Below are 25,454 nucleotides of genomic sequence, written 5' to 3' on the forward strand. Positions count from 1 at the left end.
AATTTTTCACAAAGGGAATCCGTGAATTGCCAGAAAGATGGGAAAAAGTAGTAGTAAGCGATGGACAATATTTTGAATATTAAATTTGTAACCATTTTACGTCAATAAAGTTTCAAATTTCGAAAAAAAACCGCACGAACTTATTCATAGTCCTATTATATTTCATCAAAAACTAATTCAATTTAAAATACATAAAGTTCTTCTTTCTTCACTCTCTTTTTTTAATTTATTTTTTATTTAAATTTAATTGTACACGCAGTTGCTACTTAAATATAAAACTAATTAACACACACAAAAATAGTATTAGGTACTTAAGTACATAATTAACATTCGCCACAACAACACAATACCATAATATTTGCACTAATACACTAATACAAACTAACGTGTCGAATAAATTCGATGAAACCAGCGAATGTCTCTTTGCAGATGTGAATGATATCAGAAGTAGCCACTTGGAAATTCTCACCAGGCAACTCGACCGTAAAGGACATGGGGATGCCCAAATTGCCATACGCATAATCATCTAAGCCGCCAGAAGCCTCATAAAGAATACCAGCCGAAGTGCCAATGGTGTAGTGGGTGCCACGATATTTGGCTATTTGGTTGGCGGCGCGCTGGGCGACCGAATGTAGCAGATTGCGTGTGGGAGCAACAGCATTTCTAAAGAAAAAATTGGTAATTAACAAAATTAAATTTGTGTAGAATATTAATAATAAAAAGCTGTATGTTATTGTAAAAGTGATGGCAAGGGTGGAAAGACTTGAGCTTTTGCTTACTTCGAATAGCCAAAGGGATAAAACAAGAACTTTCCAAATGAGTGCACATCCAAGCTCAGTTTTATGCGATTTCGATTGTACTCCAAATAGCGTGCGATGGCAGCAGTTTCCGGTTCGGATGTGGGACCAGTGCCTGAGTAAACCTCAGAGCAAAGCTGTAAAAATTAAACACAAAGTTAGCGAAAAATTTGGATGTCAATACAAATTTACGTGTGCGTGTAAATAGGAAGGTAAAAATTAGAAATTAAAATTCAGTCAGACATCATTTTTTCATAAGAATGCACCCATTTAAAACAAATGCCAAAATTAATAGGAGCAAATCAGATTTTGCAAGTAAAGTCAAACGTTTCAACAATTTCAGAAGCTTCATTAACCGAGTGGTGTAGAGAAGCCTAAAGAATGACAGTGTCAACCGTATAGGTAGCAACTGTTAAGCTTTTATTCTGTAGTATTGGCATGTCAGCAATGAAGATTGTGTACAGCGTTGGCCCAAGTGCACTGACTTGCGGAGCTTTATTTCGTAAATATCGGAAGTTTCCCCCTGTATATTAACAAAAAAATGCTTCTGGGTTGGGGAATAAGTGTCCGTAGCAGCCCGGGACAAGGTTTCATAGGCGAGTCTACAGCACAGAAATGATTTTCAAAGTTCACAAGGGCGACTTTGACGCCGGCGACACGTCATGCAGTGGAAGGTCTTCGGAATTCGATGAAGAACCTCTGAAATCACTTTTGAAGGAGAACGGTAGCCAAACCAGTCTTGAATTGGCGGAACAAATGAACTGTGATCATAAAACGATTCTCAATCACCTTCTCTCAATGGGATTTACTGAAAACTTGGAAGCCTGGGTGCCTCACGAGCTCAACGAAAAAATCAAAGATAGTCGCCTTCAAATTGCTTCTCAGCATTTCGCCCGCCATCAAGCAGCACGCGGTCATAAACAGAGCTTTTTGTACCAATTCATCACGGGAGATGAGAAATGGTGTCTATCCATCCATATGAAGCAAAGAAAGAAGAGGGTGGCTCCATGAGATACACCAAAGCCGAGAGTCAAACCGGATCTTCATCCAAAGAAGATCATGACGTGTGTTTGGTAGAACTGGAAGCGCAAGGTGCACTGGGAAATGCTCGAAAAGAATGCTCTGGTCAACAAAGAGCTTTATATTATCCAGCTACACTGCGTGAATGAGGCTATTCGACTGAAAACACCTGATCGATATGGTCAAGTCTTACTCCTCGACGACAACGCCAGACCAGAGGTCCTTAAAAACTGGCTCTTTCACACCAGACCAGGCTACTTTTGGCGGAACAGTATCAGCAAATTGGTTGAGAGGTGGGAAGAGGTTGTAAACAGCAACGGCGAATTTTTACTTGTTGATATAATTTTTGTTTTTTGTTTAAATAGAAGTATTCGGTAAGAACATTACGAACTAATTCCCCAACCTCATATGATCTCAGAAAGAGGTAAAGAGGAGTGAGTAGTATCTCTTTAGTTTATATATCAGACCTAAGTGCCGAACTGTGTCAAAAGCTTGTTGTACATATGCGGAACAACTTTTTTCTCCTCAAAACATTCAATTATGGTTCTAACAACCTGATGACATTGCTCCGGCGTACCATGCATATGCCAGAAAGTTAATTTATGATCAATAATGTATATTTTCAGCAGGCTAATCGACTTATGTATATGAGGATAACTCATTTTCAGGCTTGTTTGGTTAGGTATCATTATTATTTCAGCACATTTCCACTGAACTGGGAAATGGCTCTGGCTGAACTGCTTTTGAAAAGCAAAACTAAAAATAAGAAGTATTTCTTGGGAAGTTTTTTAATTGTCCAGCCGTCAATGTTGTCGTGATCAGGGGGCGTTAGGTTTTTTATCCGTGTAATTTCGGTCTGAACTTCGAATAGTTTTACCCAACACATCGGATTGTCCATGGGGCAAGGACAGTCAAGATATGATTCGATACTCTGATGGTCCTGGCTAAGCTGGAATGGCTCAAAAGTTTCTTTTAGATTGTCAGGAAAGCGAATTTTCTTCTTGCTAATTGGCGCGATGACTGCTTAGGTGATTTTGGCCAAGTTTAACAAAGCGCGCCAGCCAAGTCTTTCTCCACCTAACCTTTCCAACGCAGAGGAGGCCTTCCTCTCCCTCTGCTTCCACCAGCTGGTACTGCATCGAATACTTTCAGAGACGGAGCGTAGCCGCTGGGTCTTTATTCGCTGCATTATGCCCATGTCGTCGTAAAGCTCATACAGTTCAACGTTCCATCGCTTGCGACATTCGCCGTCGCCAACGTGCAATGGGCAAAATATTTTCCGCAAAATTTTTCTCTCAAACACTCCAAGTGACGCTTCATCGGATATCGTCATCGTCCACACTTCTGCGCCATCCGTTAGGACGGCCATGATGAGATCCTTGTAGAATGTTAGTTTCGTTCGTCGAGAAAGGGCTTTACTACTCAATTGCCCTCTTAGTCCAAAGTAGCACTTGTTGGCAAGAAAGATTCTACGTTGGATTTTCAGGCTGACATTGTTACTGGTGTTAATGCTGGTTTCTAAATAAACAAAGTGAACACTTTGCATTTATTTACATAATCTGCACAATGTATTGTAGATATATTTTACAGGAACCTGACGTATTGAAGGTTGGTTAAACATCTAGTACCCTTTCAGAGATTATACTCATCATCTCTATTTGGATCGTCCTTTTTGAGATAGTCCCAAATGCCTTCTTCTTTCATCTCAGATAATTTGTAAGTAAGTTCCTTGATAGCTTTGTTAAGTGCTGTTTTATCAGTCGGATTTCTGCTATTATGCCAAATCCTTCTCAAACGTTTTATGTGTTGCACTAACCTAGAAACTTCGTCTGAATATGGTAGCTTGTTCCACAGGTGCTGAAGCTTTTTTTATTGATGGATGAAGAAGCGAAATAGGCTGCATTGTGTATTTTGTTGGTGAAATAAATAGTCGGTTCTGCGCTACCGGAACGACCTGAATTTAAATCAGCCTAAAGACTGGCAACAGAATTCCTTAAAAATGTATCGATAATGTTTCATACTGTTCCAACAAGAACGAGGTTAAGGTGGGTACTATCAGGCAACAAGGTTATGGAGAAAGTTCTTTCGGAGGCGTGCGATGTCATTCACATCAGTTACCTCCACAAGAGTAAAATGATCACCAGCACATACGAGAGCCGATTTGAAGCAAGAGTGTATCGATTTGGAGAGGAAAAAGTTCTCTTCCCAAGGCAATTGCGAAAATCAGGTTACGAATTGCACCTAAATCCAGTTCACAACTATTTTATGTTCACCACTATTAGGAGAGGACTGTACGGTAAGAGACTTCAATCAAATAAGGCGATCATCGATAAAGCAAGCGCCTATTTTGAGGGTCTCGAGGAATCAACGAGTAGAATGTAGGGAGGGTATACAAATTTTGAAAATTGGTAGACATATTGAAAACCGCCTAAGCTGACAAATAATTTTTTTTTTTTTTGCTGAATGGGATTTTTCTTATTGCCAATTTTAGGGACTTGGGCGCCAACTATTGCACTTGTGCTACTTACATTTTGACTTGCACCAAGATAATTCCAGTTGTTTGGGAAATTACGATTGATGTCCACACCAGCGCAGGAGCGGCCTGCGTAGCGATGACGATTTTTGCGCCAAAAGCGATCCTGATAATGAACAGAGTGTTAAAAAAGTGAATCCCTTCAATACAAAAATCTTAACTTATGAAATAATATTTATACAAAACGCCACTTAAGTGATTTAATAAATAATTTAAGTGATCTCATAAATTACTATATCTTTCGGTTACTCACATGCGTGAATGAGTACTCGTAACCATCGGGATTGACCAACGGCACCAGGTACACCTCAACATCCTGCAGTACGCGTTGGAAGGCGCGTATATTATTCAACAGCTCATTGGCCAAATAAAGCACAGTTTGTGGTGTGATCCACTCGCGTCCATGCGCTGCTGCCTGTATGTAGGCAACACGACGATCACGTACACGGCTGTTCAGCGAGATGGAGAGCGCAGCAATATGGCGACCCTCAAAAGAGCGGCCCAACGATTCATAGCGACAATATTGCGGATGACGCGCGGCCAAAGTACTCATGAAATTTAAAATCTGTCAAGTTGAAATAAAATTTTAAATGAAGTAGTTGAAAGCAAACAATTTGCATATGAATTAGGGGTGTCACTTTTTTCGATTTCTACGATCCCTCGATTTCGGAGTATCTTTAATACAATCCCGGGGTTTCCGGAATTTTTTGCTTGTAGTTAAAAAGCTTATTAAATTTTAATATAATTATGTGACAGTTCTAAGCCGCTAAAATGTCTCATTGATGACTTTTTCCCCTGATAATGTTGTGCTTCTTTTCTAATTCGAAAAGGGTGAAAAGTTTGTGTAATTTTTCTAATTTTTGTAGAGAGTTTGAGACTTGGTTTTATAAAATTTTTAATAGACAATGAGATACACTTTTTTTATGTAGGAAAAATAATAAACATTCAAAACAAAAAACGAAGGAAAAATAGCTGAAAGTGAGCAAAATGTTTAGATGTTTTCATAATTTAAGGTTTTTTGAAAAAAGTTGATGCAAAAAAACTTAATATTTTGTGGTTGAAAGAAGTTCATATATTTTTTTATCCCGTGAAATCGGAGCGGAATAAGCGGAAAGTAGTAGATTTTAATACATATTGATTTATGTAAAAATAAAAATTATGTAAGGCAATGTAACTTTTTGTAACAAAAGCAAAGAAACATTTTTTAAGAAGAAAGAAAAAACGAAAGCATATTCATATTTGCTAAACAGTTAAAGCCAAGTTTCATTTTTTTGCTATAAAAGTGATTTTTACTGTCTCCAATTAGAAACCCCGAAAAACTCGCAATTTTTGGAACATAAAAAATACCGCGATTTGGGCGTCGCGAAATTGACATCCCTAATCATTTATGTTATGTATTACGTCTTGGTACCTCTGAGTAGCGCGGAAAATGTGAGAAAAAACCGCGTGCCTGACGTCGTGGCCGATTCAGCTCACATTCGGAACCCTCACAATTTTCCAGTGTATCATTGAAAGCGTGCCTGCAAAATATGTAATGAGAAATTTGTGTTTTAAATAATATTTTTTTTTTTTTTGTCTAATGTATTTGTCATAAAATCGCCATCTATTCTAAGCGTAACTATTTGATAAATCAAAAAACATATGCCATTCACTTACATTTCCTCCATTAATGGCTTAACCACAAATTGGGCATTCAGATCGTTGAGACGTGCCTCGAAAATTGGTTGTTCTGTGGGTGAAACTGTCACGACCGACATATTGCGTGTGAGCAACCAAAAGTCCAGTTCAGCGGATTCTGTTTGCAAATCAACAAGATAATTGAACACATCCTCCCCGTCATGAAATACAGTGTATTTGTTGTAGCTGCGAGAAATATTACAATATATGAAGAGAAATAAAATAAAAAAACTGTATTAAGGATTCAATTAAAATTTGTTTTTAAAATTACTATTGGAAATTGAGTAATTCACTGCAATGAACGATTTTTCCCCACAAAATCATAAAGCGGAAAGTTTATTTTTATGCACCTCATTCTTAGTTATATTACTGAAACAAACATGGTGATCTTATAGCAATCATAGCAATTCCAATAATTTATCACAATATTCAGTAAGGTTGCCATTTCATCAAGTATAACCTCCAAAAGGCATATCTTCCCGGAAAATACCCAGTTTTGGCATAGCAACTACGACAACAACCAACATAGCAATCATTGAAGCGAACATACGGTAAACCACGTTTTTTCCGGTCGCCCCTCGGCAGGCAATGGCAAACCTCCGAGTGTATTTCTGCCATGAAAATGCTCCTCATAAAACATATCTACCGTTCGGAGTCGGCTTGAAACTGTAGGTCCCTCCATTTGTGGATCAACATCAAGACGCACACCACAAATAGGAGGAGGAGTTCGGCCAAACACCCGACATATATTTACTATATACGCTATAAGTTATAATAATATTTTTATTTGCATATTCAATATTCATTATACATTATGAAATATATAAATTTGTGCAATATATTAAATAAACGACATTTCAGGAATTTCATTGTACCTTCTACTCAAATATGAACAAGACGTTATCAATAAAACGGTCCTCGGATGGCATATGGCAAAAATAAATTTTTTGTTTTTTGGTAGAACTGTTATAAGCTTACATGGCAAATTTCAACGTGATATGTCACATAGTTTGTTTTCTGTGCTACTGTAAACAAGTCAAGCTCGAGTGTGTTCTTCGAATTCTCTTTTATGACTTCAATTGTCTCAAACTGTTTTCCACGGAGCGGCAACTTGAGCTTGGGAAACAGAAAAAAGTCACATGGAGCCATATCAGGCGAATACGGTGCTTGCGGAACGATATTAACATTATTTTTGTTGAAATAATCGCGAACAAGACGTGATGTATGAGCTGGCGTATTATCGTGATGCAAGAACCATGACTTGTTGTCCCACAATTCCTTCCTTTTAAGACGAATGTTCTCGCGCAAACGCTTTAAAACGTCTAAATAATATTCAGCGTTAAACGATCGGCCTTGCGGAAGGAACTCCGAGTGCACCACACCTTCGTAATCGAAAAAAACAGTCAGCATAACCTTAATTTTTGAGCGACTTTGGCGTGGTTTTTTGAGTTTCGGCTCCTCCGGGGAGCCACTTTTGTACCACTGGAAAACACGTGCACGCGATAGAGCAGAGTCCCCATAGGTTGTCTGCAACATTTTTAAAGCGTCTGAAGCCGAAATTTTGTTGGAATAACAAAATTTCAAACAAATTCTTTGTTCAACTTGAATTTCCATCGTTAAATTCGAAGAACACACTCGAGCTTGACTTGTTTACAGTATCACAGAAAACGAACTATGTGACATATCACTCTGAAATTTGCCATGTAAGCTTATAACAGTCCTACCAAAAAACAAAAAATTTATTTTTGCCATATGTTATCCGCGGACCGTTTTATTGATAACGTCTCGTTTATATTTGAGCAGAAGGTATACTTATATAGGCCGGGAAGAAAAATTATATTAGGTGCGCAACTAAGTTTTTGCTGCATATTTTGAGGCTATTCACGGATCAAGCCATTTTTTGATGTCTTCATATGAATGGAACTGCTGGTCAACTAGACCATGGGCCATCTATCGGAACAGATGATAATCGGACGGAGCAATATCTGGAAAATATAGCGGGTGGGGTAGGAATTCCCATCTCAGTGTTTCCAGGTAGGTTTTAACGGGTTTGGCAACGTGAGGCCGAGCGTTGTCATGCTGCAGAATCACTTTTTCATACCTCTCCGCGTTTTGCAGCCGCTTTTTGCGTAGTACTCGGCTCAATCGCATCAATTGAAGTCGATGGTTTTGCTTGGTTTGAACAGTTCATAATAAATAACACCATCTTGGTCCCACCAAATACATAGCATAACCTTCGCAGCGGGAATATTAGGCCAAGGAGATGACGTAGAAGCATGGCCGGGCAGTCCCCATTACTTTCTTTTCTTTGGATTGCTGTAATGAATCCAGTTTTGATCACCCGTCAGAAAGTAAACCCTTCCTTTTTTGCCTCTGGAGCAGTTGTTCACAGGCGAAAAAACGACGTTCAACATCCCTTGGTTTTATTTCATAAGGAACCCAATCCCGTGTTTCTGAATCATTCCCAAAGCATGCGATCGGTTGAAAATGGATTGGCGGGTAACTCCTAATACTGAAGCAAGCTCTTCTTGCGCTAGACACGGGTCCTCATTGAGCAATGCCTCCGATTCAGCGTATTCGAAGGTTTTTGGCCTTCACCCGGACGGTCGTCAACATTAAAATCACCATCTTTGAAGCGACGGAACCAATCTCGGCACGTTGTTTCACTTAAAGCAATATCTCCATAAACTTTTTGTAGCTCTCGATGCGCTTCAGCCGCCGTTTTTTTTTTCGAATGAAAGAGGAAAATCAACACTTTGACGATTATTCGGCACAAAATCAGACATTTTCACAAAACCAAAAGTATGCGATACCAAAACAAAATCACTAATGTGTCGAGGCAGTTTGTTTACCATATGTCTAAGCTTGGCTTATGACGTTTAGGTTATGTTAGAATCGACTAGCACACACTGCTAGCGGCATCTACTCGTATTGACAAGCAGCGGGAACTTTGGTGCGCACCTAAATGTGCAGTACTAAATGGTTATGTTCATATTAAGACTGCGTTTTAGTTATGCACCACAGTGTTTCAATCGAAAAATTTTATTTTTTACTCACCGATATAAAATATAACCTACAGTATAATAATTATCTCCAATTCTTATCCAAAATCGAAAACTTAAAAAAAAGAATAACCCTAAGAAGCAATCAAAACAATTAGGCTTGCACCTTTCGTCAAACTCACACTAAGCCTAAAGCGCTTACGAACTCAAAAACCTATTGCAGTGGGACATATTCATATGTATGCAATTATTTATATATATTTGCAGATACATATATTCACAAAAATCCGAAGCGCTAAGCTGCTAATGTCATTAGAGTAAATTATCATTTTTCGTCAACGTCTTTGCACAATGGTAGGATTATATGGGAAAAAACCGATTAAGTGTGAAAAATTTTTAAAACCCAATAAAAACAAAAATGTTGATGAAATTCGTCAAATAATACACAGGCAGCACAGGTATAAATTTAAAACAAAAATTATAAGATTCTCACATCAAAAATGCGTTAGGCATACACAATAATAGTCTCTACAATAATAAAATTAACACCAAATATAATAAAAAAGATAACAGTTATTGCAGCAGCAAAGAGAAGAATTTCGAAATACTTCCATTATTAACAGAATACGCGAGTCTCGGGTTTTTTTTTTTAAGGTATTGAACTTAAAGTGCTAATACAAAACAGAAAATTGTAGGAATCAATTTTTTGGCATTGAAAATAATTCGCTGGAAAACATGCAAAAGCGACATGGCATAAAAATCGTCACGCAAGTAAAAATGTAAGCCTATCAAATACCGCCGTAGCCGAATGGGTTGGTGCATGCCTATCATTAGGAAGTGCGTAGCTTCGATTGCGCATACATGAAACAGCAAAATGATAGTAAAAACTTTTTCTAATAGCCTCCGAGCGTATTTCTGTCATGAAAAAACTCATAAAAAACCATTTGTCGTTCGGTGTTGGCTTAAAACTGTAGGTGCCTCCATTTGTGGAACAACAGCAAGACGCGTGACACAAATAGGAGGAGGAGCTCAGTCAAATATCCAACAGAAGTATAAGTAATGAGTAACAATAAAAGAGCAAAATTATCAAATGCCGAGCGATTTATAAAACATCGTGAAACTTTAAAGAAGAATATAAAGATTTGTAGCCATTAAAAAATAATGCGTGCATATATTTTTCAGTCGCACCTTTGATACATAGTAAGAACGCAATGGCTAAGAGAAACAGAGAGGAAAGTGAAGATGGAGAACCCAGTGAAGTTACTAGCAACAAAAAATATGCAATAAAGCCAGAAAGTGAAGATTTTGATTTCCATATTGGAAATGGTTTTTTGAGAGATGTGAAAAAAATGATCCAATTCTTTTATGTCGGAATGTAAACGCTGAATAACTTTTTCATTTAGCAACCGATCGACTTCAACATAATATATGTACATGTTTTCGATACGTCAATTCAGTATAATCTCAACCATGGATCACTTTACACTGAAACAACGCGCTAAAATAGTGACGCTATACATCGAATATAGTCTTTTTATTGTTCTAACTCAACGCGCCTATCGCAAAATTTGCCTATCACGGCAAACAGGCACCGTCTGACAACACTATTCGTCGTTTGGTGTCGTATTTTTTTGAGCTCGGAACAGTAAGAGATCGTCAACATGCCGTTCATCAACGACCAAGACGTTCCAATGAACTTGTTGAAGCAGTGAGGGAGAGCGTTGCCAAGGAGCCAACAGTGTTGTATCGTCGTCGCGCTCAGCATTTTGGCGTCAGTGAAACCACAAATTAAATGATTTAAATTTGTTTCCGTATAAAGTGCAATTGACACAAAGAATATCACCGACAGACCATTCAAGTCGCTTGGAATACGGCTAAACAGTGGCTCGAATGGTTGACACTGAACCCAATTTTTGGAAGCAAATTTTAATGACTGACGAGGCACATTTTAACCTCTCTGGCAGCGTGAATAAACAAAATTGCCGCATTTGGGGAATTGAAAAACCACACGAGATCCATGAAACGCCATTGCATGACCGAAAAGTTTGGGTCGGCATTTGCGACAAAACCATCATTTGGCCATATTTTTTACCGAGAAAACGAAACGGTCGATGGAAACCGATATCGATGATGTTGGCTCATTATGTCTGCCCGCAAATGCGTGAGAAAGGCTTAGACGGTAACTGGTTTCAACAAGATGGTGCGCCATGACACACTGCGAATGCAACAATGGAATTCCTGCAACGAAAATTCCCAGGGCGTCTAGTGTCAAAAAGAGGCGACACCAACGGGCCACCCAGATCACCTGGCATAAACCCCCCGGACTTCTTTTTGTGAGGTTTTCTGAAAAGTAAGGTTTACGCCAACAAGCTGCAGACCATTGACCAGCTTAAGGCAAATATTCGTGCCGAAATCGACGCTATAAAAGCCGAAATGCTTGGCAAACGCAGAAAAAAGATCGCAGTTTGTGATTGCTATTAAAGGTGCCCACTTTATTGATTGTATTGTATTCAAAAAATAGTTTTAATAAATTGTAAATAACCAAACCAAATAAAAATACCTCACTTATACAAATCAGTTTTTTTTTGTTTTTAAGTTATTCAATGTTTTCACGCCGACATATAGTAAAAGATGGCTTACCAATAAAAGCACAAAATTTAATAGGAATGTTATCAATAGATTCGTTTTATTCAATATAATTAAACAAAAAACCAATTAAATTTGTATGCATTGGAAACATTTTTCTTATTTGTGTGAGTAATTCGGAAGTCTTTGCCGCAAAAACAATTATGCATAAAATCAACGCTTTAGACTAACAACTTAGACAACTATTCAATATAAGTGGCACCTGGAAAGTGATGAGTCCATATTCAAAGATCTTATTGAGGATTTGCGCTAATTGTCTACAAAATCCAATGAAGACTAACCTCGCATCGCAAAACTTTTAAATGAATAAAGTTAAGTTTTGAAAAAACTGCGTAAAAAGCACATTACATCCTCGATTGCCCAAAACCAAATGTATTCGGTATAAAACTTTTCACGACTCAAGTCCAGCCGGTCAAAATTACGCTTAAATTAACAAAGAATGGCATTTATTTGGATTTATCTCTTGACTTCTTAGGGCTTCATGCCGCTTAAAGACATTGACACTGGAATACCTGGAGGTGTCAATCTATAATTCTGACATCTGAGTATGTTCGCCCATCCAAAAAATTCAAAACATATAATGACGATGAAAGCGATAACGAAAATACTAAATATTAATTTTAAAACATTCAAAAATATTGTAAAGCCTTTCAAATTTTAAAATAAAACAAGTTAAGGGGGCAGCTCCTCCAGACAATGAGTTTTTCAATTATTTTTTGGGAAAAACTGAGAGTATTTGGTATCTTGAAATAAATTTCACATTGATATTCCTGCTTAAATGAATATATATAATTATGTTTAAATAAAAAAATAAAAAAACAAAATTGCGGTGTTACAGCTGCTCAAACGTGGCTCCTTTAATTTGCGCCGTGGAATACAGCCTCTTGTAATCAACAGAAATCAACCAGACAAAAATTCTTCATTAAACTAATTTATTCCGCTTTGCACTTACCTACTTTTAACGAAAAAAAAAAAGAAAATTGAAGTGAAAAAGAAAAAAATTACACTTATTTTTTTAATTACACTTTTTTAAATTTTATTTATAATAATATAATATATAAAATTAAAGGTTCATGCAAAGGCTAATATGTTGAAGAATATCACTGTAAAATTTTAATTTGATACTTTGATTACTTTTTGAGTTATATTCGGCAGCGCGGAAAAAAACGTATTTCGAGAAAAACGCGATTAAAATTTTTGTTCTTACTCAGCTTTGATTCGACGCTCAGCACTTCACTGGCTCTATAAGAACTTTTTAGACTTTCTATTAAACTTAAAACATTTAAAAGATATTCTTTAGATTGTAAATGAATTTTTAAAGCGAAAACAAAAATGGGATTATCTGAAAGTGCTAAAGGAGCTGTACCCTTTAAATTTGTTTTGCCTTTTAAATTTTATGGACTAATAGCATGCAAAATCATTTTCAATGATAACGCCTTTTGCGTGTTGGCAAAGACTGTGATTTTTTTATTTTAATCTGGTAGACAATTTCCCAGCACTCGTTTTTTGAATATCATATCCAGCACATGTTTGCCGCAGCTCTGAGTTACGTAGGTACACGGTCCATTCGATCAGTCAAAGTTTTGACTACTTTTTCAAATATATCTGGCCGTACGGTGCTAATGGTGGCTTAAATAGTGACTTTTAAAGTTTCAAAAATTTCTGGTTTGTCGGCATAAGTCAGTGACTTAACATAGCCCTATACAAAATTATCCAGATTCGATAAATCGCGTGAGTGAGGAGGCCACCATCACTTCTGGAAAGAAAGTTGTCACCAAATTGATTTTGCGCTATTCATAATGACTTGGCAAACCTTACCGAAATATCAGCACAGTTCGCCACTCTCAGTTCTCAAACCATAATTATCGATATCGATATTTCTCATGAAATTAACAAAACACCCGGTACGTCTAATTAAATGCACGAGTATAAGCAGATCTCTCGAACAAAACAAAAGAAATATACATACATATATTATAATTAATTAACCAGTAGCAAATGCAGAAAATACTGCAACTCTGCCGGTAGTGTCAAGTGCAATGCGGACATGGCTGGCACGAACAGCTGTATAACAACTTAGCATACTTATACTTTACCCCTTGTAATACATACATACAGACATATTGTATGTGAATATGTACCATGTAGTGACCAAAACAAGTTTCCATCTTCGCAAGCAAATCAAAATATTTGTTATATTTTACGACATTAACGGAAATATTTTAACTTATTTCATTTATTTTTAACCTTTCGACACTGATTCACTGATGGATCAAAAGTGGAAGAGAGGGTTGGCGCTAACGCATATTGAGCGGAACTAAGCATCTGTAAGGCATTTCAACTTCCTAACTATTATACTGTGTTTCAAGCTGAGATATTTGCTGTAAGGAAAGCAGCAAAGCTTGTATGTACAGATGCAACAATTAGCTGCACAATAAACTTCTACTTGGATAGCCAAGCGGCTATAAAAGCAATAAAATCATATTGTGTATTATCCAAAAATATCCATGAATGCAAGGAAGCAATTAAAAAGCTCAGTCGTAACCGCAGGCTTTGTGTGTATTACTAGGTTCCGGGGCATAATTCATAGAGGGAAGTGAGATACTTAAACTCCTGCGCACAATTCGAAAAGAACTAGGAAACGCATGCTAAGAAAGGCGAAAGGCTTAGCTTAACCTATTGGAAAGTTGCCAGGATCATGTGTAAACACGTATATGATAACAGGTATACTAAGTCGGTTATATCGTTCGGAGTAGGAAGGAACTGCAGAACTTTAGTTGGTAACTACCTACCTTGGGCATTACCTAGTTGCAGCATACGCTTACAAGCCAAATTTAACCCTTAACAACGTTTGCAGGAAATGTAATGAACCGTGTACAAGAGAAACCCTGGAGCATCTTCTATTCCACTGTCTGACTCTCTGTAAAACTAGACTATGCTACCTGGGTGCTCTCAGCTTTGATAGTCAAGAAGCGATCACTAAACTGGAGCTTGAGTGTCTCTTAAAATTCGCGAACAGTACGCGCATCTTGAGTGATGCCTATTTTCGCTAAATAGGACTCTTATCTGGTACGAGTATTGCTATGGACCAAAATGGTCTCTATGTGGGTTCGGCCAACCAGAATAGCGTAAACCCAAAACCCTTTCGACACGGCTGATACACACATATGTACATGCATCAATTAAAGTTGAAGCAACAATAAAAGTGTCTAATTTAATTTAGATATTACTTTAAAAACCTCCTTCAATCAAAGGTGGAACCTCTAGGTACAGCTGGTATATTGCTAGTCGGATAGTGACAAGGGAATCGATAAGGTTTTCTTTGTCTTCCTTTGAGAACTTTAAGTCCGCTGAACCTGACGAAATATATCCAGCAATGCTTAAAAAAGGAGGAGACAGGCTGATTGAGGCCCTGAAAATGATCTTCACAGCCTGTCTTGCATTTGGTGATATATATTACCCAATGGCGACGCGTAAGAGTAGTATTTATACCGAAACCAGGAAAAGATGACTATTACCTAGCAAAAAGTTTTACACCAATCAGTTTGACATCGTTCATGAGAAACATATTCGAGTGGGGGTATTGCCGAGAAGTCCACTTAGTAGAAATCAACACGGTTAGCAGAGTGGAAAATTACGTGAAACAGCCTTACACGATCTTGTTAGCAAGATTGAAGCCGGGCTGGAAGCTGACGAATGCACAATGGGAGTGTTCGTGGACATTGAGGGGGCTTTTGATAATGCCACTTTCGGCTCGATATGTTCTTCTGCCGAACGACACGGAGTTAATCAAGCCATCATAAAATGGATATATTCCATGCTCTCTGAGAGGCTATTAACTGCTGGTGGGAGCAGTGACGAACAAATCACAGTCAGGGCCAAGCAAGGATGTCCCCAAGGGGGTGTTCCTTCTCCGCTGCTGTGGTGCTTCGTCGTAGACTCTCTATTAGTGGAGATGCAAGAACTCGGTTTTCACGTCCAAGCATATATCAATTTCAAACATTTTATTTCAGCATTGCTATTCGAAAGTCAGGTCGAAAGAATGAAGCTGTACCGTTCATATCTCTAGAAATCTCGACAAATTTTTCAAGTTTTTTTTTTTGTATAATATCAATTCAGGTAATTTACTCGTAAAAAATTGTTTCATTATAATATTTTTTTTTTTTTCATTATAAATAATTTTTTTCAACAAAAACTCGGTTCTGAATCCACCACAGGGTGATCAATGTGGCGTTTAAAATTTGATCTATCGGCGTTATTTACTTTGTCAGTATTTACGAATGATTTGTTGAACAAAGTTCTCTTAACAGACTGTTTGAAGATGCGCTAGATTGAAGGTCTGTATTTTTATCGATGTATTTTCTCTGTATTCTATCATATTTTCAGATGAAGCTCATTGCCATCTCTGTGATCATGTTCAGAGGCAGAATTGTTGCATTTATGAGCCGAAAACTTTACAAGTCACCAGAGAGAAGTGAATGCATGCACAATGTACATATAACTGTTTGGTGGCATCATTTTTTTCGAAAAAGAGCAAAAAAACTCCATTACAGCCAATGGCGAACATTACCGCGTCATGTTAACCGATTTTTCGTGTTGTCAAATTGGAGAGCCATAGAAGACATATATAGCGGCAGGCTAATCACCTACCCTGTCAGAAATCAAAATAGATTAACGAAACCAACGCAAGACTGAGTATCGAAAGGAGTGAACAAGAAAAAACGACTAAGTAGAAGACATTTGATTTGAACAGAGCGGCTGCATGTATTTGAATATATATTTATATAATTGGCGCGTACACCCTTTTTGGGTGTTTGGCCGAACTCCTCCTCCTATTTGTGGTGTGCGTCTTGCGTTGTTCCACAAATGAAGGGACCTATAGTTTCAAGCCGACTCCGAACAGCAGATATTTTATGAGGAGCTTTTTCATGGCAGAAATACACTCGGAGGTTTGCCATTGCCTGCCGAGGGGCGACCGCTATTAGAAAAATGTTTTTCTTAATTTTGGTGTTTCACCGAGATTCGAACCGACGTTCTCTCAGTGAATTCCGAATGGTAGTCACGCACCAACCCATTCGGCTACGGCGGCCGATTCAGCCAGATTATAATAAATAAATTTATTCATTCCAACAATATATCTGTATTGTATTATCATTCTAAGATGGCAAAAAATGCCCTTTATATATCAAAATTTTGAATAATAAATAACTCTGAAAATTATAAGTTTTTTTTTCAGCTTATTTCTTATTGCACTGAAGCCTACAAATAAACCAATTTCCAGAAAAATGGCAATATCCAAGTACCTGGATCACTTGATGGCATTTGACTCTATTAGAGTAAACATTTTTTTGTCGATCGCCATTGGAAATGTTACTCGAACCATTTAAGGAAAGAATTTAAAATTCGACTGACGGAAGATGTAAAGGTAACTGTGGAAGTAATTTGTGTTTGAAAATGTGTTTCAGGTTTAATGGCACGGTATAATAGGCAAGGTAATAAAAAACAATCATTGGAAAATAATAATGTTCCTTTTATTTATAGCCAAATGAACAATAAATTTCAAACCCTAGGCGTACCATTTTGAAAAGATGAGTCGCCTTAATATACCTACTCAAACATAAATTTCTAATTAGCATTCGGTTTAACTAAATTCGAGTTTTAGTTTATTGCTTTATAAAAATGTTGCATTATTGCTGATTATTACGCATGTGTATGTGTGTGGGTATAAAATACCTAAGCTTCATACTCAAACATTTATTTAAAAATGCAGACAATTTTAATTGCATTGTCCTCTATATATTTTCGTCTGGTTAAATTTAGAGCCAGCAACATTGGCGCCAAGTTGTTAATTAGTGGAAGAAAATTAATGTATTAAAAAAAAAAAAAACAAATTAATTTAGCTGTTAGCTTTGGTTTTTTTTTATATTAAATAATCGAAGATGCACTTCCAAATTTTTTTTTTTTTGTTTTTCTTAATAGTTTTTTACTTAAATAAGTTTTATATAAAAACAAATTTTTTGTTTTGTTAATTTTTTCTTAATACTTTGAAGTAAGGCAACATTATAAACTACTATAAAAGTTAAATAACAAAAACAATGAAAATAAAAATTATTCTGAGTCTGAACTACACCTGGAACGGGAAATTCAGACTTTAGATATAAGAGAAAACTGTCAACCTATATTGAACTGTATGTTCTTTCCAAAAAAACGGGAAGGAATAATTATGTGATCCAGTAATAGTTGCCAAAATACCTCTGGTATAGCGCTAAATTTTCATACAGACTAGAAAGTTGTGGATCTTATGCAAAGCATTTCTTAATTTCTGTAGATTAATTCGGATCACTGTCCAGTATTGTGTAATTTGTATTATATAAATAAATAAATTGGCGCTTACATCCTTTACTTGGTGTTTGGCTGAGCTCCTACTCCTCCTTCTATTTGTGATATGCGTCCTGATGTTTTAGCACAAAAAGAGGGGCGCCTCTGAATAGTAGGTCGTTTTTTTGAGGCTCGTTTTCATGACAGAAATACTCTCGGAAATTTTAGGTACTTTTTTACAGAGGCTAAACTCATAATTTTCAATAAAAACTTTAGTTCTTCCTATAAGAAAATTAATCTAGGTTTTTTCAATAATAATTTTAATTATAAAGAGTACTACTGATGGTCAAACTTACTGCTCCTTCTTCAAATTCTTCATAATCAAGATCCTCCAACATATGCTTACACTAGAGTAATTTTTGATATTATTAAATAAATACATTTTCGCATCACTTGCAACAGATAATTTTTTTTCTAGCAACTCATTAGTGTTTTAGTGGCTAATGAGTCACTCACAGATAAGAGTCGCTGTCAACAATTTGTCCACGCTGGTCGGCTGCTCGTCTTGGCATTATGCAAATATTTAATTGGTCCAACAGTTTATTATCGCTTGCAGCTGGTTTGCTATTATTATTATTTTCATTTTTTCAAAATATCTGACAATTATGTCATTGTTTGCTGATGGGCGATAGATATCAAAATAAAAACATTATTTTTTCATCTTTTTGATATTTTATGCACGCCGGTATGTTACGCATAAAAATAATCGGTTGCAACAGTCAATATATATTTTATTTTTAGTAATGGAATTTTTATTTAATTACTACATATTTATGCAAATTAAATGTTGGCTGAGTATTTCATTTCTGGCGCCATGAAAAATTTTAAGTGAAGCATGAAATAAATATTTAAAAAATTAACTCTAAATTAACTCAATGATTGAAATGTTTACATAACTGCATTTAAATGAACCATCCACGGAAGCCATCTAAGAAAATATTTTGTCAACTAATCTCTACACATTTATACAACATCCAAACATACATATATAAAGTGTCACTTCAAAAGCCAGTTAACCAAAAACAATTTATATTTGTGAACAACATTCAGTGATTAGAATAGCCTGCCCTTGACTAGACGATTAACCCAGTGTATAACAAACTTTGAAAGCGGAAGCAAATGCACATTGGTCACATGTTGTGTTCGCATAAATCATTTATCATTTATGTGCCTTTTATTTATCTAATATATTTTTCAGAAGTAGATTTCAAAAGTAGATTGCGTTTCATCTATTAATTCGCTGCTTATCTACACGCTATGTTTAGGCTATGCGCGCTTTACGACAAATTTGCATGCGAAAGCAACAACAAAGTTATCGTGCAAAATTCACCACTTGCGAGTATGAGAGGAGATTTACCAGGTTTGCTCATTAAATATGGTGAAAAAGAAAATTGTGAGGAGAACTTTAGCTCCCACGTCACTTGGGAGAATCGGCTGCCGAATTCTGCTCGATAATTTCAAATGCATTCACACACTCGTCCAATCAGCCGTTGTTCAGATAGCAACGATGCAACATGGATGGAAACTGCGTGGAAACTGCGTTCGTATGTCACTAACACAATCATACATCATTATTTTTTTCAATAAAATTACTAGTTTGTAAAACGTATAACGCCGAAAAGAATACAATAGGCTTCAGAAAGTTCTAAATACTCTCTTTAAACTAAATTATTACATAAAATAAATATGTAATTATAAATATTTAAATCGACACAGTTTTCCACCAACGTAAAAACGAACTGTTTTCGTCAGTTATTTTTGCCTCGTTTTTTCTGGTAGCCCATGAAGTGTGAATGCTGCCCAGTTTTGAAATGAGCTCATTGGCTCACTCTCACTCAAAATGAAAGAGTTTCGCATCTTATTATCTATGGTTCAGACCGCAACAAAGAAACATGAGCGGAGATTTTTTTTCGTATATCACCAACACCTCTGTAACGTCAACCCATCAGCTGATTCTGTTAAATTTGCTCAGGTCCGAATAACGGTCTGTTATTGAGGGGACCTTCTCAATATTTTTCACCGTGGCAAATTTCATTAGTCCGTTTTCATATAGGGAAACTTTTATTACTTCATATCGTAAATTTTGGAAGAAGGAGACGAGGAAAGGAGAGCGCCACCGAGTTTCAAGACGCTTTGTGATCTCGATCTTCTGAATATTATTGTTGGCTGAAACTAAAATACCTATAAGAACCTGATCTACTAATACTCATAAAGTGCTTCCAAACAAAAGTAGGACTATGAATAAGTTCGTGCGGTTTTTTTTCGAAATTTGAAACTTTATTGACGTAAAATGGTTACAAATTTAATATTCAAAATATTGTCCATCGCTTACTACTACTTTTTCCCATCTTTCTGGCAATTCACGGATTCCCTTTGTGAAAAATTCGGTCGGTTTTGCCGCAATCCACGAATCGATCCATTTTTTGACTTCATCGTAATTACGGAAGTGCTGGTCAGCCAGGCCATGTTGCATCGATCGGAAGAGATAGTAATCGGATGGCGCAAGGTCTGGACTATACGGCGGGTGGGGTAGGACATCCCATTTGAGCGTTTCTAAGTATGTTTTGACCACTTGTGCAACATGTGGCCGAGCATTGTCATGTTGCAAAATAACTTTGTCGTGTCTATCGGCGTATTGCGGCCGTTTTTCTCGCAGTGCTCGGCTCAAACGCATCAATTGTCGTCGGTAGACATCCCCCGTAATCGTTTCATTCGGTTTCAGTAGCTCATAATACACAACACCCAGCTGGTCCCACCAGATACACAGCATAACCTTCAGGCCATGAATATTCTGCGCCGACGTCGATGTTGAAGCATGGCCAGGGTATCCATACGTTGCCCGACGTTTTGGATTGTCGTAATGGACCCACTTTTCATCGCCAGTCACAATTCGATGCAAAAAACCCTTTCTTTTGTGCCGTTGAAGCAGTTGTTCGCATGCCATAAAACGGCGTTCAACGTCTCTTGGCTTCAATTCATACGGCACCCAATGGCCTACCTTTCGGATCATTCCCATGGCTTTTAAACGTTTGGAAATGGTTGATTGATCAACTCCCAAAGTTTTTGCAACCTCTTCTTGCGTTTGAGCCGGATCTTGATCGAGCAATTCCTCCAATTCGGTATCCATGAACTTTGGCGGCGCACCCTCGCGTTCTTCGTCTTCCAAGCCAAAATCACCACTTTTAAAGCGTGCAAACCACTTCTGGCACGTTCGCTCAGATAGAGCATGCTCACCATAAACTTCCACCAAGATACGATGACTTTCGGCTGCTTTTTTCTTCATATTAAAATAATGAAGAAGAATTCCCCGCAAAAACACATTATTTGGCACGAAATTCGACATTTTCAAGTGTGGTAAAAATATTGTTGTTTACGCTTCAAATAAAAAACTTATACTGACGTTTGTGCCTTACGACAGTAGCTCTCCAATGAATGTTTGGAAATGTAGATCGATGGAATAATAATCAAGTTACGCCATCTGTTGTAAAACCGCACGAACTTATTCATAGTCCTATTAATTCTTGTCGGATCTAAGTCAGATCTTTTTGCAGATCAGACAGCGTTACGTTCCCTGTAGTAGCACAAACATACCCTTACAGGTATTCGGTGCTTTTTTAGTTGCGTGAGAACAATCGTCATCGATAACGGTGGTTATCTATAATGACTTGGGAATAGTGAACTGTATATTCGGTAAAGTTTGGTAAGCCTTCACGAATCTTTTAACGTCAGAAAAACGTTTCCAAATTGTGGAAATTTACTAAAATATAAAAATAAATCTGTTCACGAAGTTCATAGAGCACTGGCAGCATCATCGGTTCTTATTTCTGTCGAAATTAGGAAGGAGCTGCCGTTACAGTGGATGGCGAGCGCTATAGAGCCATGCTGGCTGCATTTTTGTTTTCAAAAATTAATCAGCTAAGCTTCGACGACATTTTGTTCCAATAAGACGACGCAAGTTGCAATACAGCGCGCTTAACAATCTATTTATGGGGCCGACCAAATGGACCATATGGGATAGGATGGACATATGCGAATGTAGTATTAAAAATATGAATGCCATGAAATTATCTACCAGATTATAATTAAAAATATTCACTTCAATAATATTTTTACTTTGCCTTATCATTTTAAGATCTCAACCTATTAAAAACGTACACAAATGTTGGTGGAATGGCAGTCCTTGGCCGGATATAAATCAGAGTCATTCCGGTAACGTAGAACCAACTGTCTTGGGACAGAATAGAAACGCTCGCTCCGGCTCTGAAGGCATTCGATGGAGGTGAAGAAGGACTTGGCTTCAATTGGTGTGTCCAACTGGGGCCGGTTAGCATGAGACCAAAACGACTGGCGCGCTTTGTTAAACTCGACCAAAACCCCAAACACTGATTGTACTCAGCAGTGGTAAGACCGATTATATTATATGGAATATTAGTATGGTGGCCGGTACTTGATAAAAATATTAGAGTGAGCAGATTGACTCGTATTCAAAGAGCAAAAAGCTTATGTATAAATGGAGCTTTTAGAACCACTCCTACAGAATCATCAAAATTTTATACTTACTTCTTCTTCTTAATTGGCGCGATAACCGCTTACGCGATTTTGGCCGAGCTTAACAAAGCGCGTCAGTCGTTTCTTTCTCGTGCTAACCGGCGCCAGTTGCACACACCAAGTGAAGCCAAGTCCTTCTCCACCTGATCTTTCCAACGCATAGGAGGCCTTCCTCTTCCTCTGCTACCACCAGCTGGTACCGCATCGAATACTTTCAAAGCGGAGCGTTTGTATCCATCCATTTGTCTATGTCGCCGTAAAGCTCATACAGCTCATCGTTCCATCGCCTGCGATATTCGCCGTTGCCAACGTGCAAAGGTCCAAAAATCTTACGCAGAATCTTTCTCTCGAACACTCCAAGCGTCGCTTCATCGGATGTTGTCATCGTCCACGCTTCTGCGCCATGCGTTAGGACGGGCATGATGAGAGTCTTGTAGAGTGTTAGTTTTGTTCGTCGAGAGAGGACTTTACTGCTCAGTTGCCTACTTAGTCCAAAGTAGCACTTGTTGGCAAGAGAGATTCTACGTTGGATTTCAAGGCTGACATTGTTATCGGTGTTAATGCTGGTTCCTAAATAAACGAAGTCTTTTACAACCACGAAATTATAACTGTCTACAGTGACGTGAGTGCCGATACGCGAGTGCGCCGACTGTTTGTTTGAAGACAGGAGGTACTTCGTTTTGTCCTCGTTCACCACCAAACCCATTCGCTTTGCCTCTTTATCCAGTTTGGAGAAGGCAGAACTAACAGCGTGGTTGTTAAGGCCGATGATATCAATATCATCGGCATACGCCAACAATTGTACGCTCTTATAAAATATTGTGCCTGAGCGATTAAGTTCTGCGGCTCGTACGATGCTCTCCAACATCAGGTTAAAGAAGTCACACGACAGCGAGTCACCCTGTCTGAAACCTCGTTTGGTATCAAACGGCTCGGAGAGGTCCTTCCCAATTCTGACGGCGCTGCTGGTGTTGAGCAACGTCATCTTACATAGCCGTATTAGTTTTGCGGGGATACCAAATTCAGACATAGCGGCATACAGGTAACTCCTTTCCGTACTGTCGAATGCAGCTTTGAAGTCGACAAAAAGATGGTGTGTGTCGATTACTACTTACTACCAATTGATTTATATGGTAAGCAACTAGCTGTCGAGTCAGTATTAAAGCTCAGGGAAGTTCAACTAAAATGTTCCTTTATCCTAGCTACTACAGATTCTCGTGACCGTGTAGGGCTTCATTTTAATAAATTCTGTAGCACGATATTCCCTTCAAAAGATGTCTGGGACAGAGTACAGTGGATGATGAAAATTGAATCAGTATACTTACTGACGGAGCTAAGCTTGATGAGCAGGTAAATGGAAGAGTTTACTTCGAAAAGCTAACCATCAGTGCATCTTAACAACGTAATGTCGGCGAGAGGTCTAACTTCGATGTATATAGGTACTTATACTCGGATAGTCTGGCAGCTCTGAAATCATTAGCGTCATTATTTATATACTCGTCAAAAATGGCAGTTGAATGCTACAAATTAGTATCACAATATTTAGAAGTAAACCTGACCAGGCCATAGAAATGTAAAAGGTAATTGCAAACCAAACGAAATTGCAGAAAAAGGTACTACACTAAACATTCACCCAGATAATGTACTAATACCGATTCTCTTAGCTACGTGCAAATTATTAATAGATGGCACTATATTCAGGCTGCTAATGCCCGTTGGAATGGGCACCTTTGAAGGTACCACATAATGATTTCTGTCGAAGCTGTCACGGTATTGAAGGAGATTTAACCGTGGAACTCCTCCTTTATACATGCATTTCTCTCTACAGAAAAAGGTTTTCCACACTCGGTTTCGCCTTTCTTAGTAGCATTGAAGAGGTATTCACAAAAAGAGGTTGGTTCAGAAAAGACTCAGGAGTGTAAAAGATGAGCTCCAGTGGCATCAAAATGGGACTATTCAGGTCTAAGCGCGTCGGAACACAGCCACTCAACCCAACCTAGATGGATGTGGCATAGATAAGCGTAGAATATCATTTTGGCACACCCCCCAAAAAAATTGCATCGTTGTTGCATAGTCGTCCTTCAATATTTGTGCCTGAGGGTAGTACTTCCTACGGGCTACTCCGTATGGAAATGGAAAAAACTTAGCTCACAAAATTTTCGGAGAAATACTAACCGAAATTTGGAAACTTTTACTTATATACTTTTCGTGGGTTTTTGCTTCGCTTTATCAGATATTTTCTACGGCCGACAGGGATTTTTCATTAGTCTATACTCATTTTTTACACAATTTGAAGCATAATATTGTACATTATTTATCTTTTGTACTTTAAGAAAATATTGCAGCCGAGCATTGGACACTTTTTCCGAACTGGTGTTTGTTGTGCCCCAACCGCGCTACATCAAATGACGCATTCAAACAAATCAAGCATTTTCCGTTTTAATTTCCCCTTTTTTCAGTTCGATTGTCGCATCTATTTACTTTAACTCTATATATGGTATATTATTCAGTAATATTTAAAAACCCTTGAAACAAAAATAGTATTTTTTCCCCTCACTCTTCATTTTTCCTACCCTCACTTGTTTTCAAAAGAAGGTTTTCATACTAAAGCAATGATTAAGCTAATTTTTACTGACCACGACCTAAACACTTAAAAAATTCTTAGGAATTATAATCGAAATTGTTTCCTTGTAAACAAATTCTTATGACTTGCAACGCCACTCAATAGACCCACATGAAAAAATTATACTTAGCTACTTAAGAGATACACTTTGCTATATTTGAATTATTGTACAAATCATTGAATCTGGTATGTTATTGAGTGGTTGAATGGCTGCATCTGCCTTCATATAT

General features: G+C 37.6%; 1 protein-coding gene across 3 annotated transcripts in view; it reads right to left on the reverse strand.

The window, feature by feature from the left end:
• Positions 1–219: 219 nt before the first annotated feature.
• Positions 220–25,454, reverse strand: part of LOC128860224 (carboxypeptidase B) — a 32,957-nt gene continuing 7,722 nt past the window's right edge. For all 3 annotated transcript variants that reach the window (XM_054097584.1, XM_054097582.1, XM_054097583.1), the window contains exons 3-8: positions 6,007–6,213; positions 5,762–5,870; positions 4,604–4,915; positions 4,346–4,456; positions 780–934; positions 220–663 (exon numbers count right to left, since the gene is read on the reverse strand). In XM_054097584.1, the coding sequence (XP_053953559.1) occupies positions 372–663; positions 780–934; positions 4,346–4,456; positions 4,604–4,915; positions 5,762–5,870; positions 6,007–6,213 (1,186 nt within the window). In that variant the 3' untranslated portion in view covers positions 220–371. The remainder of the gene's footprint in view (positions 664–779; positions 935–4,345; positions 4,457–4,603; positions 4,916–5,761; positions 5,871–6,006; positions 6,214–25,454) is intronic.

The sequence above is a fragment of the Anastrepha ludens genome, chromosome 4, assembly GCF_028408465.1.
Source record: "Anastrepha ludens isolate Willacy chromosome 4, idAnaLude1.1, whole genome shotgun sequence".
NCBI lineage: Eukaryota > Metazoa > Arthropoda > Insecta > Diptera > Tephritidae > Anastrepha > Anastrepha ludens.